Source organism: Ceratotherium simum, chromosome 16 (assembly GCF_057802395.1).
Source record: "Ceratotherium simum simum isolate JZ-2026a chromosome 16, ASM5780239v1, whole genome shotgun sequence".
Lineage (NCBI taxonomy): Eukaryota > Metazoa > Chordata > Mammalia > Perissodactyla > Rhinocerotidae > Ceratotherium > Ceratotherium simum.
In genome coordinates this window covers 15,763,172-15,780,066 of record NC_141915.1, presented here as the reverse complement: position 1 = coordinate 15,780,066, position 16,895 = coordinate 15,763,172, and the positions used below count along the sequence as shown (strand labels likewise).

The 16,895-nt window shown below is 46.8% G+C and overlaps 1 protein-coding gene across 4 annotated transcripts in view; it reads right to left on the bottom strand.

The window, feature by feature from the left end:
- The window catches only part of SMG6 (SMG6 nonsense mediated mRNA decay factor), a 208,297-nt gene that overhangs the window by 95,516 nt on the left and 95,886 nt on the right, over positions 1-16,895 (bottom strand). For all 4 annotated transcript variants that reach the window (XM_004433296.3, XM_087440643.1, XM_087440642.1 and 1 more), the window contains 2 exons: positions 15,553-15,721; positions 2,919-3,120 (listed from right to left, as the gene is read on the bottom strand). In XM_004433296.3, the coding sequence (XP_004433353.1) occupies positions 2,919-3,120; positions 15,553-15,721 (371 nt within the window). The remainder of the gene's footprint in view (positions 1-2,918; positions 3,121-15,552; positions 15,722-16,895) is intronic.

The following is a 16,895-nucleotide window of genomic DNA, read 5'->3' as shown; positions in this document are numbered from 1 at the left end:
CCTTAGTCTCAATGAGCTGCAACGGCCCGGGTATCCTATGACTCACTATCAGAGGCTGAGGGCATGGACTGCTGGCTCTGTGTTCTTCTCTGGCAACATCATGTATTGTATTATATTATATACTGTATCATATACATGTATCATATACTGACACTAAAGCTGGGAGAGCTGATGAGAATATAGGGCTTAGAAAGTCTGAAGCTGGTTAGGACTTCTTCCTTGCTCTGCATTAAAAGCCAGATAACCCAACAGCCAACCCCCAGAAGCACCCACCTTGTGATCACAGAACAGGACTAGGATCCCCTGGCCCAAGCCATCATTATCCAGTTTCTCTTCCAACTCTTCTAACTGAACACCTTCCACAAAGTATAAACTTTGTATTAGCTGTCTTCCACCTCACATACTACCACTCCCCATTATTATCCCCTTCCAAGACTAGAAAAGCAGGATTTCATTCCAACTTTTCATTGGAAAACATAAAATGAGTATTCCTCTTGGGAGACAGAGGTTCTCACATTCCCAAGATCCATTACCCAGTAAAAGCATCCAAAGAGTATGGGTTTTTGATATGTCAATGTCTAGAACCTTTATCTACTTACAGAAATTTAACCAAAGGGAATATATGCAAAAATTTTGCTGTAAGGAACCACCTTACTGTTTATAGTAGCACAAAAATTGGGAACAGTTCCTTGGTTCAATAAAGCAAAGACTGGTTAAAGAAATCTTGGCATATGAAAGAATACTAAGTGATCATCAAAAATGATTCCATATAAGAATACATTAAAAATATTAACTGAGGGGCTGGCCTGGTGGCATAGCTGTTGGGTTTGCACACTCCGCTTCTGTGGCCTGGGATTTGCGGGTTCAGATTCCAGGCATGGACCTACACACCACTCGTCAAGCCATGCTGTGGCAGCATCCCACATAAAAAATTGAGGAATGCAAATCAAAACCACACTAAGATATCACCTTACACCTGTCAGAATGGCTATAATCACCAAGGCAAAAAGCAACAAATGCTGGAGAGGCTGTGGAGAAAGGGGAACCCTAATCCACTGCTGGTGGGAATGCAAACCGGTGCAGCCTCTGTGGAAAACATTATGGAGATTCCTCAAAAAATTAAAAATAGAAATACCTTATGATTCAGCTATCCCACTACTGGGTATCTACCCAACGAACCTGAAATCAACAATCCAAAGAGGCTTATGCACCCCTATGTTCATCGCAACATTATTCACTATAGCCAAGACATGGAAGCAACCCAAGTGTCCCTCGACTGATGATTGGATAAAGAAGATGTGGTATACATATACCATGGAATGCTACTCAGCCATAAAGAAAGACAAAATCGTCCCATTTGCAACAACATGGATGGACCTGGAGGGTATTATGTTAAGTGAAATAAGCCAGAAAGAGAAAGACAAACAGGGCATGATTTCACTCATATGTGGAAGATAAACCAACACACGCACAGACAGAACTGTCTGGTGGTTACCAGGGGCTAGGGGGATGGGGGGTGGGCACAAGGGGTGGAGGGATGCACTTATATGGTGACTGATAAACAATAATGTACAACAAAAATTTCACAATTAAAAAAAAAATTGAGGAAGATTGGCATAGATGTTAGCTCAGGCACAATCTTTCTCAAGCAAAAAGAGGACGACTGGAATAGATGTCAGCTCACGGCCAATCTTCCTCACAAAAAAAAAATTAAGTGAAAAAAGCGGATTACAAATAGTATGTATGATATGACCCCCCAGTTTTGTTAAAAAAAAGTGCGTGCATGTATGTGTATACTAGAAGTTGAATACGATTATACATGCTTAGCAAAAATAACAGTGATGTTACCTCTGGGTAGAGGGATTGTGAATAAATTTTTCTTCTTTTTTACTTGTCTACAATGAACATATACTCTTTTCTACTAAGAACAAGTTAAATTTTTAGATTCAATATAAAATCTCTTAGATCTGCAGTTTATGTGTGGAATTTAGTTTTTACTATCTGACTTTTTTTTAAAAAAGCATCTACCTACATCTCTATACATACTTCATTTAAGTCAAAAGACTTCCTCCTAAGAAGTCATTTGCGGACTCTTCCTCAAATGCCTCTCTCCCAGGGGATGTGATGCTAACAACTCTGCAAAGAGGTCACAGTCTTGCTCAGCACAGGAGACTCTGCTCCCAGGGTGCTACTGGGACCTGTGGGTGCTACTTCCCCAGTCTAGCAACCGCTACACAGGAATGTGAATCAGAATGGACTGCCTATTCTTCACACCCGGCTGAAGACCCAACTGTTAAGCAGAGACTAAGAGTGCCACAGTCCCCATCAGGGCAACAGGCAATGAACCTTGTTTTCTATAAACAGACAGACAAGAAAAAAGTTCAGGTTAAAACACAGTCCTTAGAGGAAGAAAAATAGAAACCAGGCAGTGGGGAATGCTTCATATTCCTAAAAGCTTTTTTTGTAAGTTAACACATCATGTCTGCTTCTCTCTAGTCACCTATTTATCACTCTCCTCCTTAGAGAAGGGAAAAAGCCCTGGCTGTTTTCCTAGTGCAGAGTTTTGTGGCTGGGGGGAAGAAGGAAAAGGGGGAGGAAGGAGGGTGCTTTAAGCATGATGCAAACCATTTGGAGCTGAGTGAGAGCACTGCCAACACAAGCTGCACTATTTAAACAAGTGAGGAAATGATCGTATATACAACATGCCAGCGAGCACACACACACACCAAAGGAAGTCGAGAGGGCTTTTTTTCAGGACACAGAGCTGGATGTCAGCGGCTAAAAGGTCGATATTTTCCCTTAACACCCTTCAATGACTTAATCATGTTCCGTTTGCACAGAAAACTTCCCAAGAATAAAAAAGTCTGGAGAATTAAGAGGAGGGGTGAATGGGGAGGCATGTTTGGCCCAGGGCTGACCTTATCCGAGGTTTTCTCCACGTAGCAGGGGTCCTGAGGGGCAGCCAGCAAGGGGACAAAGCCCGAGAGAAGTCGATCCTCTTCCAGGATAAGAAGGGTGAGGTCATCGTCCGGGTCCTTGTATAGGGGCACCTCAGACTGATTCACCGCAGTCAATATGTTACAGAAATCAGCCAGCATCGACCACACATCCACAGCAACCCTGTGAAAATAAGGTAAGAAAAGAAGAGCAGCTCTTAAGAGGAACCAGTTAAAAGTATTCTAAGCACTTGTGAGCTGGGAGGTACTTGTGGCAAATGTTGTCTACTACTGGTATCTGCCAGGAAATCTTACCCAAAAAGCTAGGATACAAAATGGCACCCATGGTAGCAATCTGTGGGTGTGTGTCCATATATGCAAATTTGAAACTGATTAGGGTGAGTTTTTAATCCTAACCAGAGAGAAAGAAGAATTTAGAAAATCAGTTGCCTAATGCAGGCCCTGTCACCTTTCCAGACAGTGTGCCTGAGACACTTACTCTAACACTCTAGATACCCAGTGCCTGAGGCAACTCCCAGAATTTCCCCACTCCTGTCCAACCAAGTATATGCCACACAGACAGCAACATAGCACCAATCTCCCCTCCTCTTGCACAGCCCTAGAGGGGCCAGTCACACCACAGAGTCACGTGGTTTTTTTGCCTCTTACAATATTTTAGAAATCTCTTTCTAGGGCCCGCCCCGTGGCTTAGCGGTTAAGTGCTTGCACTCCGCTGCTGGTGGCCGGGGTTCGGATCCTGGGCGCGCACTGACGCACCGCTTCTCCGGCCATGCTGAGGCCGCGTCCCACATACAGCAACTAGAAGGATGTGCAGCTATGACATACAACTATCTACTGGGGCTTTAAGGGGAAAAAAATAATAAATAAATAAAATCTAAAAAAAAAAAAAAAAAAAGAAAGAAAAGAAATCTCTTTCTATATACAAGCAAGAAAACAATCAAACACACACCCAACAAAAACCTCATTCCCGGCCTGTCAAGATCCTCCCAGGAAGGTAAAGCTTCCCATGCAGTTCAGCAGATGAACCAGTATCAGTGCTGTCTTGGCCTTCCCACTCCCTCTCCTTAATCCTTGACTTGTGAAAGGTTAGATATAGGGTAACCAACTGGTCTGGTTTGCCTGAGACTGTCCCAGTTTTAGCAGGGAAAGCCCCAGGTCCCTAGAAACCCCTCAGGCCTGGGCAAACTGAGATGGCCGGTCAATCCTAATTGCCTACCTCCAGGTCCTCACTGAACCTGAGAAGAAACCTTGGAAATGCAAAGTCTGGCTCTGCCAGTTCAGACTCCAGGACAGAATTATAAAAAGAAGTTTCATTTCTCTGTCACCATCATTTGTTAAAAATCTACTGAGATTCAGATCCCTGTTTTGGTGGGTGCTAAGGATCCTTACAGCTTTCTTTTTGCTTGCCTAGGACGTAGCTCCAATAGCCAAACTGTGGTCAGATCCAGGGCCTGCCAGCTCTACAGACTTGGCTTTCTTCTCCAGAGGACCAACTAACCAGGGAGTCTGGAACAGGCAGTAACCTATGGATGCTAAGTTGTACTCCAAAAGGAGTGAGACACATAAGAGAGTTACAAAGAAAAGCTTTACGATTAGGTTCAAGAGGTGGAGTGGCAAGAGGCAAGAAGCAAAGTATACATGAATGAGCTACATCCTGGAATCTTCCCAGAGGAGTTATGTACACGAGCCAAATCTGCTACGGAGGGGCCTTGGACCAAAAAACCTTTGGGGGATGGCAGAAAGGAGGGCATTCAAGGGACATGTCACTGAAGGTGATGCTGGGGGAGAAAGTGGAGTAGAGGTGAGGGGACTCCCTGACTGGCTCCAGGTGGAAGGAGCCTGTACTGGTTTATTTACTGTAATCACTGCACTAGGAAAAGGTAATGAAATGAAACATCTTGTTTTCAAGAGTGTCCTGGGAACCCGGCGGAACATAGCCCCATTAATCACACAACAGCACATAATCAACACACATGTACTGCAGAAGTAACTTGCTTCACAGGCTTTGACCAGGAAAAAGAACATGTTTGGGAAGAATCACCGGAGGGATGAGAGTTTCCTAAAGCCTCTCTTTGCACAGACACCGACAACGAGACTCATTCACAAAGCTCCATCTTTTGGCTCAGCCGGTTTGGCTGTCAGAAATGTTTAAATATGGAAAAAAATAAACAGTTGCAACACGTTTCTGTGCAGAGATCTGCCTGAGCCCCTTTGTGATGTAATGGGAAACGCGGCATTCAGGCTACCAGCTGTAGAATAAACAGAACTTCGAGGGTTAAAAGGAACTGAACTTTCCACGACCCCATCTGCAGAGAAGAAAATAATAAGAGGAATGATGCACTGCCCCACAGCTCTGATAGTTTATCCTCCGGTCCCGGCTGCAGAGACAAGCACCGGATGTGATAGGGCTGCTCAGGGCCGCCTCCGAGGTTAGCGCTGCCCATGGGAGACGCACAGGGAGGCTCTTCCAGTTCCCCACTTCCTCCCCCAGTGCCCTGTTGGCCACTTGAGCCCACTGCCTGAGTCTGATCCCACAGCACTGGTGAGCTCCAGCCAAGAGGCATTGCTCGGCTGCAGAGCAGCAATTTGGAAAATAAACAGGAAAGACGACAGTGAGAAGGAAGAAGGTGAAAAGTCTCCCAGCTGAATTCTTGGCTTGGGGGCCTTGGTTGGTGCTGTGCAGGTCAAGGCTGCTTTAGAACGTAGTTGGGGGTGCAGGGTGTGGGCAGTAGCATCTCCAGCCAGGGAGAGGCAGCAGAAAATTACCCACGGCTGCCACAGTGGGAGGCCCCACATCCCTCTCTCATCCTCCCACCCCTACCATCTTGGATCCAAGACTAAGAAATATGTGGTACCATGTGGTTCTCATTATCATGCTCCCCTGTCCCCTAAGGCTCAGATAAACCAAGACTGACTCCTCCCAGAGATTGCTGGCCACCAGTAGGGACCCCTGCCCACATCTGCCTTTTGCCCATTACCACCCACCTTGTGGCAAAACCTTAAGATTCACTGCAGAAATGAAGTGGATGAGAGTTCCTACCCCAGTGTTGATTTGTAAGACAGCAGCTGGTGCCAAAAGACATAGGAAGTGTCCTGAGTTCCCAACTCAGAAATATAAAGTGGCCCAAGGGTCAAGCTAGACTGAGCAGAACCAAGGGAATACACAAAATGCTTCAATGAAAGATCATTTCTGCCCTGATCCATTCAGACCGGTCTTGTGTTTGAACTCTGATTCTGAGTAGCTGCTTTCTTCTGGTATCTCAGTGGGATTGCCTAAGATCACGTCACATTTCATCATCCGTTATCTCCTCTCTCACTGAGCACCACAGACATGAACACAACTACCCAGGTACCCATGGGCCATGTGGTGACTCTCCACAGAAGGCAGGGAAGAGTGGAATGTCAGGAAACTAATATGAAAAGGAAGAGGCACTTTGAAAAACTAGGTGAGATGCCTGAATTCAAGTTAAGCTAAATGCAAAAGGATGAGGTAATTCCTGGAACCCGGGCAATATCACCTCAGCGTACCCCAATTAGGCTTCTAGGCTGAGAGGTCAGTTCCAGGGGTGAACATAGGGTTTCTTGTCTGACTAGAAAGGGAAAAGCTTAGCTTCTTCCTGCTCTAGTTCCTTATCCCAGCTAGGAGTGCCTTCCAACCTTCACCCCACAGCAGCCCTTGGATTCAAAGGATTCAAGGTTGGCCTGGGCCAAGTAGCCCAAAGTCAAATTCTAGTGGCCATGAGGAGCTTTAAAGAGCTCCCAATCTTCTAGAAATGCTTGGGAAATTACTTCCCAAAAGGTTTTTCAGACAATCTCAAACCACCTTTGGTTCTAAATGGACCCTCTAGAGTGCTATGGGGCTCGGGCAAGTCTCTTTGGCTTGTTCTGGTCCCAACTCATATTTGGGGAAGCTCCCAGAGCCCACAAAATCCCACTCAAGTTAGGGTGCATTCTTCACCAAGCAGACACAAAGCAGCCAGAGAATACAAAACTGCGCCCAATGAGTCTGTTATTGGCTCTCAGAATGGTAGCAAGGGAGCCTCTCGCAGCTGTCATGTGATTAGTGAGCAGGGATCAGCAGTTGCAAGGTAACCCAGTGGCCCAACCCCATAGAACACACCACACACCAGGAAAGCAGACCCCTGGCTCAAGTCTGAACACCAGATCCTAGCCTGGGACAAACCAGCAGTGGCTAGTTAGAGGTATGCACTCAGGACCAAGGCTCACTAACTTCCCCACAGACATGCATTCACTTACTCCACCAGGAAAGGAAAAAAATAAGAGTTAATTTACTTTTTATTGCCTCAGAATTCCAAGGTTTAATGTAGCTGTCAGTTTGAGTGCAGTGCAGCTGCTGGCCGATACAATGCAGCCCAGGCCAGCCCAGGTGACTGGGGAAACACATTTCACAGAAATGAACCAACACACACTCTTGGCTGGTTGTTGGGGGGATATTGACTTGGGGAATCAGATTAACCCTTCAGGCTGGGGTTAGTTCTACAAACAGCATTAGAAAAGCAGCTTCAGTCCAAGGAACTGAGAAGCCTTGGTCTCAGGTGGACCAGTGGGTTTCTGTGTTTCTACAACTTTGGAGTTTTCTCATACAAGATGTTATTCAACTATAACATGCTCTGAAAGATTAAGGTGTGAAATATGTGAGGCAAGTTATACCACAACAATCTATCTCCCTCCTAGAACTCAGAAAGAAAGACACATCTGCCAGCTTTATAGGAAGAGGTCAGGTAGGAACTTTTCTGCAAGCTCCATCTGGGGCAGGACCAAGGGAGGAAGACAGTCTGGAGAGTGGAGTGCTAAGGCCAGACCAGGGCTCAGGCCATCCTTCTGGCAAGTCTAAGGAGGACTGAGCCCTCACACACCCCTTCATATTTTTACTGGGGGAACAGGCTGACTGGTGATTAATATCAAGTACAATGACCCCATGTTACAAGCCTGCAGGGGCCTGTGGAGGTGGCCATTTCCTGTGTAATACCAGCTTGTTTAAACACTAACATTCAAACTCCACAGCTGCAGAACAAACCCGGAAAGAGTTGAGTGAGAAGAAGCCCTGCATTGTGTTTCAGAGCTATGGAAGATCAGAGAAGTAGTACAGATGGGAAATGAGTGGGGTCTTTTGGTTCCTGGGGTGAGGAGCTCTAGAAATATAGCCAAGATGGCACAGAAACTAGGCAGAAGGAAGCTGAAAAAGAGAAAGCCCACGGACTACAGACACAAAGGAGAAAGACAAAAGGCGAGAACAAGAGAAATGCTCTTAAGATATGCAAATATCCTCTTTTTAAAACTTGTTTGCCTATGGACCATTATATTCTAGCCCACAACTCTCTACATAAGGTTTAATGGCCAACATAAGACCACTGTAGCCCTGGAGAACTTCCCACCCAACTGGAGAAAACTGCAGGAGGTGAGCAGCTAATAGCAGAAATGGACTTGAATCCAACAAGTCTGGTAGTTAAAAGAACAGTACCTGGGCTTAAAACTGCTTAGTAATAAGCCCCTAGAAAGCCAAATGTCATGCCAGATCTGTTTTCGTGGGCTGAAGATCTGGTTCTGGTATCTGTACTAGGTAGCTCAACAGGCCCTGGTATGGGGGTGGAGATGGGGGAAATCTATGCAGCTCTCTCTCTGAGATTTAGGAACTACAGTGTATCTTCCAGATGCCACCATGATACAATGAGGAGACAAAGGTGTCAGAGACCACTGTTCTAGGAGTTAAGACATGGGCAGCAAGATACCATCCTCCAAGAATAACAGCTGTTTATTAGGTGACCACGAAAGAATACAAGACTCAGTTAAAGATGATCCCCCTTCTGCCTTTCTAGTTTATACAAACAAGTCAACTTGGGCTCTTGGGAGAGTGCCCAACTTAAATTAATTCTGCCCAAGAGGGAAAATCAAATTCTGAAGCTCAGTCACACTGCACTACTCCAAGAACATAAACTTCTCTGTGTTCTAAGCAGTGCAGCTGGAGCCCTATGGCCGACAGCAGGTCACGGTAACCTCATTCCAGGATTTCTCAAGTACTGGCACACCTCTACTGTGCCTCCCTTAACCTCTATCTAGGTCAGTGCCTTATTTGATTGCAGTTCTCCCAAGCTACATTCATATGTATAGCCTCTGTCACATCACTGTGGTGTGTTAAACCCATCAGCATTGTGTGTTTGGGAAAGAGCAGCCCCAAGGGACCTTGACATCTCCACGGCATGAGTGGAGCCCTCAGCGGCCTCCCTGGTGCGGATTCTCACGGTTCCTGCCTCTCTAAATTTTTAGCTGTAACCACTCCAACACGTCTTCTTAGTTTAGCACACACTGGACCCAAATAACCTCAGCCCAGAGCTGGAAAGTACTCTCCCTGGGGTCAGCTGCTGTACCCTGCTGGGGTCAGACTGGAGCCTTAGGCCAACACCCCTTCCTCTCACAAGGAGTCCTGTGGGAGGAGTGGCAAGGGGACAGAGACTCCTGCCGTGGGAGAGATCACGTGTGCCCCACACTCAGCACTTGGAGGAAGAGGAACCCCCTGGTGCCAGGCTGTAGTGCTGACGCCCCAACCCGGAGCCAGGGAGACTGGGTGGGGAGCCAGGGCAGCAAAGGGGCTTCCCACAGTCACCACCACTTCCTTCAGGGAAGTGCTGATGGACTATTACTTAGTGACCTCCTAAAATGCCCTTTTGGGAAGACGTATTAAGCGTCCTTGAAGGGGTGCCGATTAGACTTGTGATTATTTCTTATTTCAGAGCTGCCCTACGAGGGTTAAGTGAACGAGCTGTTTTTTAACTCAAGAGTTTCTATCTCATCTACAGGGTCAACACATGTAGGTTCCCTGAGGAAATTAGCTCACTGGATACTCCCTATATATCCCTATGTCTCCCTATGTGACAGTACCTCAGAGGGCTCCCTACAAGCCTTTTCCAGCATGCTATGTAGACTATACAAGACAAGCTATGGAAAAGCAGCAAGTCCAGGAATTTCTAGAGTTTTTTTTTTTTTTTTTTTTTACAGTACTCCAATCCAACAGTGTGATAAATGCATCCGAGCTACAATTAGGAAGATATATAGCATCAGAATGCGAAGGTCTGGGCAGCCTGGTGAAACGCGGGCTCTCCAGAGCCCCAGCTATGTTTCCCATTATGTAACCCTGGTCATGGGCAGACAGCCAGACTCCAAATGAAAAAGAGACTCTGGCTTGGCACTGGTTCTATTTTCCTATCCTCATTTGGGGTCAGCGCAGTGTCATACAGCTGCAGAGAAAGCTCTGGGGATTAAACCTGGGAAAGCCTCCAAGACCAGGACCTGGGTTCAAGTACCAGCTGAAAGCAATAAACCAACTGCCACAGCTGGGCTAGGTTTGGATGTTCTCAAAGTCCCCTGACTCTTTCACTTACTGAGAACTAGAGATCAAGATGAGGGAAGATTTGGCTTCAGCAGAGACTACGAAATGAGGTAGGTTGTCCCACTGCCCAAGCCTTACCAAAGGTCCTGGGATGCAAGGGGTCACCATGCTTAGGTTCATGGACGCCTGTTGCTCTGCTCCTCTCCATCACCTGACATTTACAACTTTCCTTATGCTCACTTGGTAAAGTGGGGAGCAGCTGCCTCTCCCTTCTAACAAGAAGCCTGGCGCAGAAACTGTGCTCCCACTCCTCCCTCCACCTCCTACAAGGAGACAGCCCCTCCAAACACTGTGGTCTGTTCTAAATAGACCAAAGCACTCTACACTGTCTTTTACAGTGGCCCAAGGCAACTTTCCACACTCGGCTACAATCCTCTGTACCGAAATCTCCTGGGATATAAGGCCATCCTATTACAACTCCTAACAGGTACAAATGGGAAGTCGATCTACTTACATGCTGACTCCAGCACACATACCCATTAAGTGCCACTGTGTAGGAAGGCACAAATGGCCCTGAAATACTGCCCTTATCACTCGGCAGTGTCAATAATGTTCTGTCATCAACATCCTAAGTGTTCCATATGTGCCTAAGTGTCCACTGCCTAGGAAAAGTAGATATGACCAGAAAGAAGAGGAATATGGGCAAATAGGAGAGAACCAAGGAGACTAATGATGAGCTTTGGAATTCCCCTAGGCAAGTGGAGGATGCTTCGAAATGAGTCTCTAACTGTACAAGGAAAGAAAGTAACAAAACCAAAGACCAGGAGAGAAAGAAGAGAGCAAGATTAAATAAGGGTCTAAATGTGTCAGGGAGACAATTTGGGAGTGGGGGTTTCTGGAGGAGAAGAAAATTGAAATGTAGGCTATCTCGTCGCCCTTATCTTAGGATCAATGAAGAATTTGTCTTTGCAGAGAACAAATGCAGGCAAAGACCAATGAAAGCATGCAAAGGAGAGGTGTTAAGTGGAAGCCATTTCCCTCCTACTCTCTTGAGAGCTTTCCTAAACCCTCCACAAGGAAGATCAGCACAAGGACCTTAAGAGTGTCAGAGGGATTACTGTTCTGACATCTACAGAAATACCTGGAGTATGTTATTCCCCATGGCCTTCCTTAAAAGAAAAGGCTCCACAGCATGTGAGATCAGTGGGCATAAGATGCAACTTTGAAACCTGTAGAACCACCAACCTTGCCAATCTCTCAATCATAGTATTTACTCAGTGAGTGTTAGACAGCTATATGAGAAACTAGACAAGAGGAAGGTAAATTCTTATTCCACTTTTCCAGTGCTTGGATCTCAAGGCTACGAGGTGGGACTACCCTCAGCAGTGGTCAGTCCAGGTTTGTTCTAACAGTGGCACCAGCCCTCAAACCACCATGCCTTGTGGTCAGGCCCCAGGACTGCAAAGCCCCTCCTTTATGCTTAAACTTGCATTCCAAAGACAACCAGCTGCCGATCCTGATTACAGAGAGAGAGTGCAGAAGGGGACTCTATTCTCTACTTCACTAACTTCTCTAACCTAGATTCATCAGAGAGTAAGTGGTGCCCACAGCTACAGAAACTTGTTTACTGGGCAATCAGATTCAATATATTATTTGGCCAGATTTACTCTCGCTGTGAAGAAAAGTCTGAAAAGACTAAGCAAATTTGATTCAAGTGTCCCAACCCGCTATGCCTCTCTGCAGCCTTGGAGGTGAAGTTCAGCTAGGGATGGCTGTAGTTTGGACCACGTGCCCAGCTGCAGATTGAGCCCTTGCCCAAAGATGGGCAGCAGCTCGCATAAGCCGGCAACGGGCCATCTGCTGCAGCATCCAAAGAGAAAACAGACTCAGCACCTCAAGCAAATGAGGCCCAGCACTTCCTGTCTGAGTGTTCCATTTCCTCAGCCAAACAAAAGCCAAAAGGAGCAAAAGAGGGAGGAGGGATGAAGGGAGATGGGTCGCAGAAGACAGTTAATAGGCCTGATGGCCCAGGATACTGGTGAACAGGGGCTGGGTGGACCATATCTCAGGTACCTGTGGTTGTGAGGTGAGGTGACGCAGGGAAGGCCCAAGCTCCAGGGACAGACGGTCTGCCTCGTCACCTTTCAAGAGGAAGGGAGGAACACCCAGTGACCCTTGTGCTTGCTCAGAAGCAGTGGCTTCAGATACTTGGAAAGCTGAGCCCTTCCTTGCAGTTTCTTTCCAAAATTGCAAATTGCCTAGTCGGCAGTATAGATTAACAGCCTGAAAAGTTTGAGGCTGTACACATTAACTCTTCGGGGAACACTGCTGGGAAACAACTGCTCCTTTGCCAGCAGATCCCTCAGTTCCTTTGTGTGGCCCCAACTTCCCAGTTCATGGCTCAACCCTGGCTCATGACTCCTCAGCCTAGAGTACACTTTGGAAACCTAGGAGGGTTCACAGGAAGGATGCAGAGAACTCTTTGATGCTGGGAGCATCACTCACACAGTTAGAGAGCTAGAGCTGGGAGAGCATGAGGAGAGAGGGCTTAACAGTCCAGGGGTGCTTCCTGGGGTGAGGAACAAGAAAGAAATTTGAGGCAGGAAAGGGAGGAAGGAGTCAGACTACACAGTCCACACAGAGAGATCAATAACTGGTGGTCAGAAATTTCTGCTACAGCCTTCCATCTGTGGGTCACCCATGAGTCCAGGAGACTCACATGGCTGGCCCCCAGCCCAGAGAAGCACCCCTGCCCACTTCCTAGAAGTGCTGTTGGCAGGAGCCTATGTCTCTATATTCTATCATCTAGTATTTTCCCCCTCCCAGAGAAAAGCACTGGAGAAGAAAGATGAGATGCTGGGTATGAATGCTCGTTCCCAAACACACATATATACACCCAACACAGAGCCTGAAGGAGCTCTGAGTGCACTACACCTCACAGAGACCACAATACAGAGAATGCGGGAGGGAGGGAGGGCAGCAGGGAGAAAGGGAGAGGGAAGGGAGAAATGGAGAGGCAGAGAAAGAGGGAGACAGAGAAACCAAGAGAGAGGTAGCGATAGGAAGAGAGACAGAAAGGGAGAGGGAGGGAGAGAGATGGCCAGTCAACAGAGTTGACCAGAGATAGGCACCTATGTGCACATACATTAAGACACTATTGTATAAACACGAACAAATACACAGTGACACTAACACAAAGAATGGGACACATGGGAATATGGATATAGATCAGGAGTCGGCAAACTTTTTCTGAAATGGACTAGACGATAAATATTTTAAGCTTTACAGACCATACAGTCTCTGTCGCAACTACTCAACTCTGCTGTTGCAGTGTGAAAGCAGCCATGGACAAAGTGTAAACAAATAAGCATGGCTGTGTTCCAATACAACTTTATGGACACTGAAATTTGACTTTCATATAATTTTCACGAGTCATGGAATATCAGTCTTTTGATTTTTTTCAACCATTTAAAAATGTAAACTGTTCTTAGCTCATGGATCATAGTTTGCTGACCCTTGATATAGACACACACAGATAGCAGAGGCAGACAAACAGAGGGAAGCAAAGAGACAGACAGTGGCAGGCAGGCAGAGACAAGCCAAAACAGGCAGAGACACGCAGGAGGGACAGGCAGAGGCAGGCAGGGAGACACAGGCGAGACAGGCAGAGGCAGGTGGATACAGGCAGACCCACATACACCACCCCCTCCAACAGAGAGACCCAGACTGACACAGAGAGAGACAGATACAGTCAATCATGGACTCAGGCAGTCTTGGACACAGACTTGCAGGAACATATACAAACACACTCCCACAGGACACAGTCACACACACGGAGACATGGACAGGACCAAAGCAGACATGGACTGATATGGACCCAAAATCAGACACAGACACAGATATGGACACAAAGACATGGAGACATAGATACACGACGAAACAGACCTCTCATGGGGCACATGAACCCAGCAAAGAGACCCACATACCCAAGGATAGACAGAGACGCAGACACAGATACAGACACAGCACACAGACACAACATGGACACATACATGCACAGACACACCAAAAGACCCTTAGATAGACAAATCTCCAGAGACAGCACATACAGACCCTCACACTCAGACACAGACATTCAGACATACATAGACAACCAGACCCAAACAGGTACACACAGAGATACAACCCACACACAGACCTGGACACAAGAAACAGCCATACATGGCTGCACAACAATGTGAATGTAACAAGACACTGAATTGTACACTTAAAAATGGTTAAGATGGCAAATTTTATCACAATTTAAAAAAAGAAAAAAGTCATTCGAACACACAAACAGATTTACATATACATACCCAGGCAGACACGCATACTCCGCAGACCAACACACCCCAAACTGACAGATACCACATTGACCCACAGAGACCAGGAGACGGGGGCAGGGTGTGATGAGGAGACAGAGAACGAAGTGAATGGAAGAGAGAGGTGCATGCACTCACCACTCCTACACACTACAATGTTGTGAGAGGAAGGCAAGGAGACAGAGTGAGTAAAACAGCACAAGAAGCAGCAAGAGAGAGCCTGAAAGATGCACGGAGATAAACTACAAGGGAGAGAAAGAGACAAAGTCTCTTACACACACATCAACACATACTCAGACTCAAGAGGCAGCTGCAGGTGCCGGCCCTGTGGCACAGCGGTTAAGTGCGCGCGCTCCATTGCTGGCGGCCCGGGTTCGGATCCTGGGCGCGCACCGATGCAGCACCGCTTGTCAGGCCATGCTGTGGTGGCGTCCCATGTAAAGTGGAGGAAGACGGGCACAGATGTTAGCTCAGGGCCAGTCTTCCTCAGCAAAAAGAGGAGGATTGGCATGGACGTTAGCTCACGGCTGATCTTCCTCCCCCCCAAAAAAAAAGAGGCAGCTCCAGAGACAGTGAGTATGAACAATATGAGTGAGAATGAGAGAGCAACAGCAAGGACAAACAAAACAGAGCAAGCTACGGAGTAAGAGAAAAAGAGAGACTGAGAGAGGAGGAGGAATAGACCAGAGAATAGGTAAAAATAGCCTGAAACATCAGGGAACAAGGAAGGTGTTCAAGGAAGGGAAAAACCAAAGTTCAAACAAGGAGGGAAGAGAGAAACAAGTGGGCTGTGGGTGGGAGGACACAAAGAAGAGGACTAGGAGGGGAGTTGTGGGAACATAGGTGGGCCAAGGCCAGCAGCGCTGAAGGAATGAGTGGCCTGACTCACCGTGAGGGAAGATCCAGGGATGTGGGTGGAGGATTCCAGGTGTCCGGGTAGCCGAGCATCCAGTCTGACCAGACTTTCACGCTGGGGAGCAGTTCCTTCAGGTCTGGGACGAAGGAAGACACCTTGATGTCATCTTGGTCATCCTCGTCCTCAGGAGAAGACAGCTGAGCTGCAGAGGCAAAGGGTGAGAACTGCCTATGTCTGCTGTGGCCCCCGAGTGAGGCCTGGGCGCTGGGACGGCAGCAAGCTCTTAGGGAAGGGAGACCAAACCCACAGGAAAGCTGGGCCCAGAAGCGAAGGACAAGTGCCAGCACCTAAGAGGATTCTGAAAAGCAGGACAAAGAGAGAAGCAGTGCACTGGGTCTGCCCCTGTAGACAGCTCTTCATGCTCCACCTGTGGCTGAAGTTGCTAATCTGGCCTCTAGCCCCCCGCTTTCAGCGTTCCTTCAGCACAGTACTGGGATGGCACCAGAGTTCCTGCCCACACCGCATAACCTGAATTTGATCACGAGGAAATATCAGAGAAACCCAAATTGTGTGACATTCTACAAAATAAAGGGCCTGTATACTTCAAAAATGTCAAGGTCATGAAGGACAAAGAAAGACAAACCATTTCAGACTGAAGGAGACTAAAGAGACACGACATCTAAATGCAACATGTGATCCTGGAGTGGATCCTAAACCAGGAAAAAAAACTTTTTAAAGGACAATTGGTGGGCCGGCCCTGTGGCTTGGTGGTTAAGTGCGCGCGCTGCGATGCTGGCGGCCCGGGTTCGGATCCCGGGTGCGCATCGAGGCACCACTTCTCTGTCCATCCTGAGGCCGAGTCCCACATACAGCAACTAGAAGGGTGTGAACCTATGACATACAACTATCTACTGGGGCTTTGGGGGCAAAAAAATAAATAAAAAATCTTTAAAAAAAAAAAAAAAGGACAATTGGTACAAACTGAATAAGGTCTGTAGATTAAATAATAGCACTATTATCAATGGTGGTTTCCTGATTTTGATAACTATACCGTCAAGTAAGAGAATGTCCTTGTTATTAGGAAATACACAGTCAAGTATTTGGGGGTAAAGGGCTACCACGTCCACAACTTACAATCAAATGGTTCAGAAGAAAAATAATAATAAGCGTAAGTATATGTGCGTGTAGGGAAAGAGAGAACTGAAAGCAAATATGGTCAAATGTTAACAACTGGGGAATCTGGGTGAAGGGTATGTAAAAGTTTTTTGTATTATTCTTGCAACTTTTCTATAAATTTGAAATTGTTTCAAAATAGAAGGTTACCTCCTCCCTCCCTCCAAAAAAAGGTAGCCCCAGAGGCTGGAGACATTTACAAA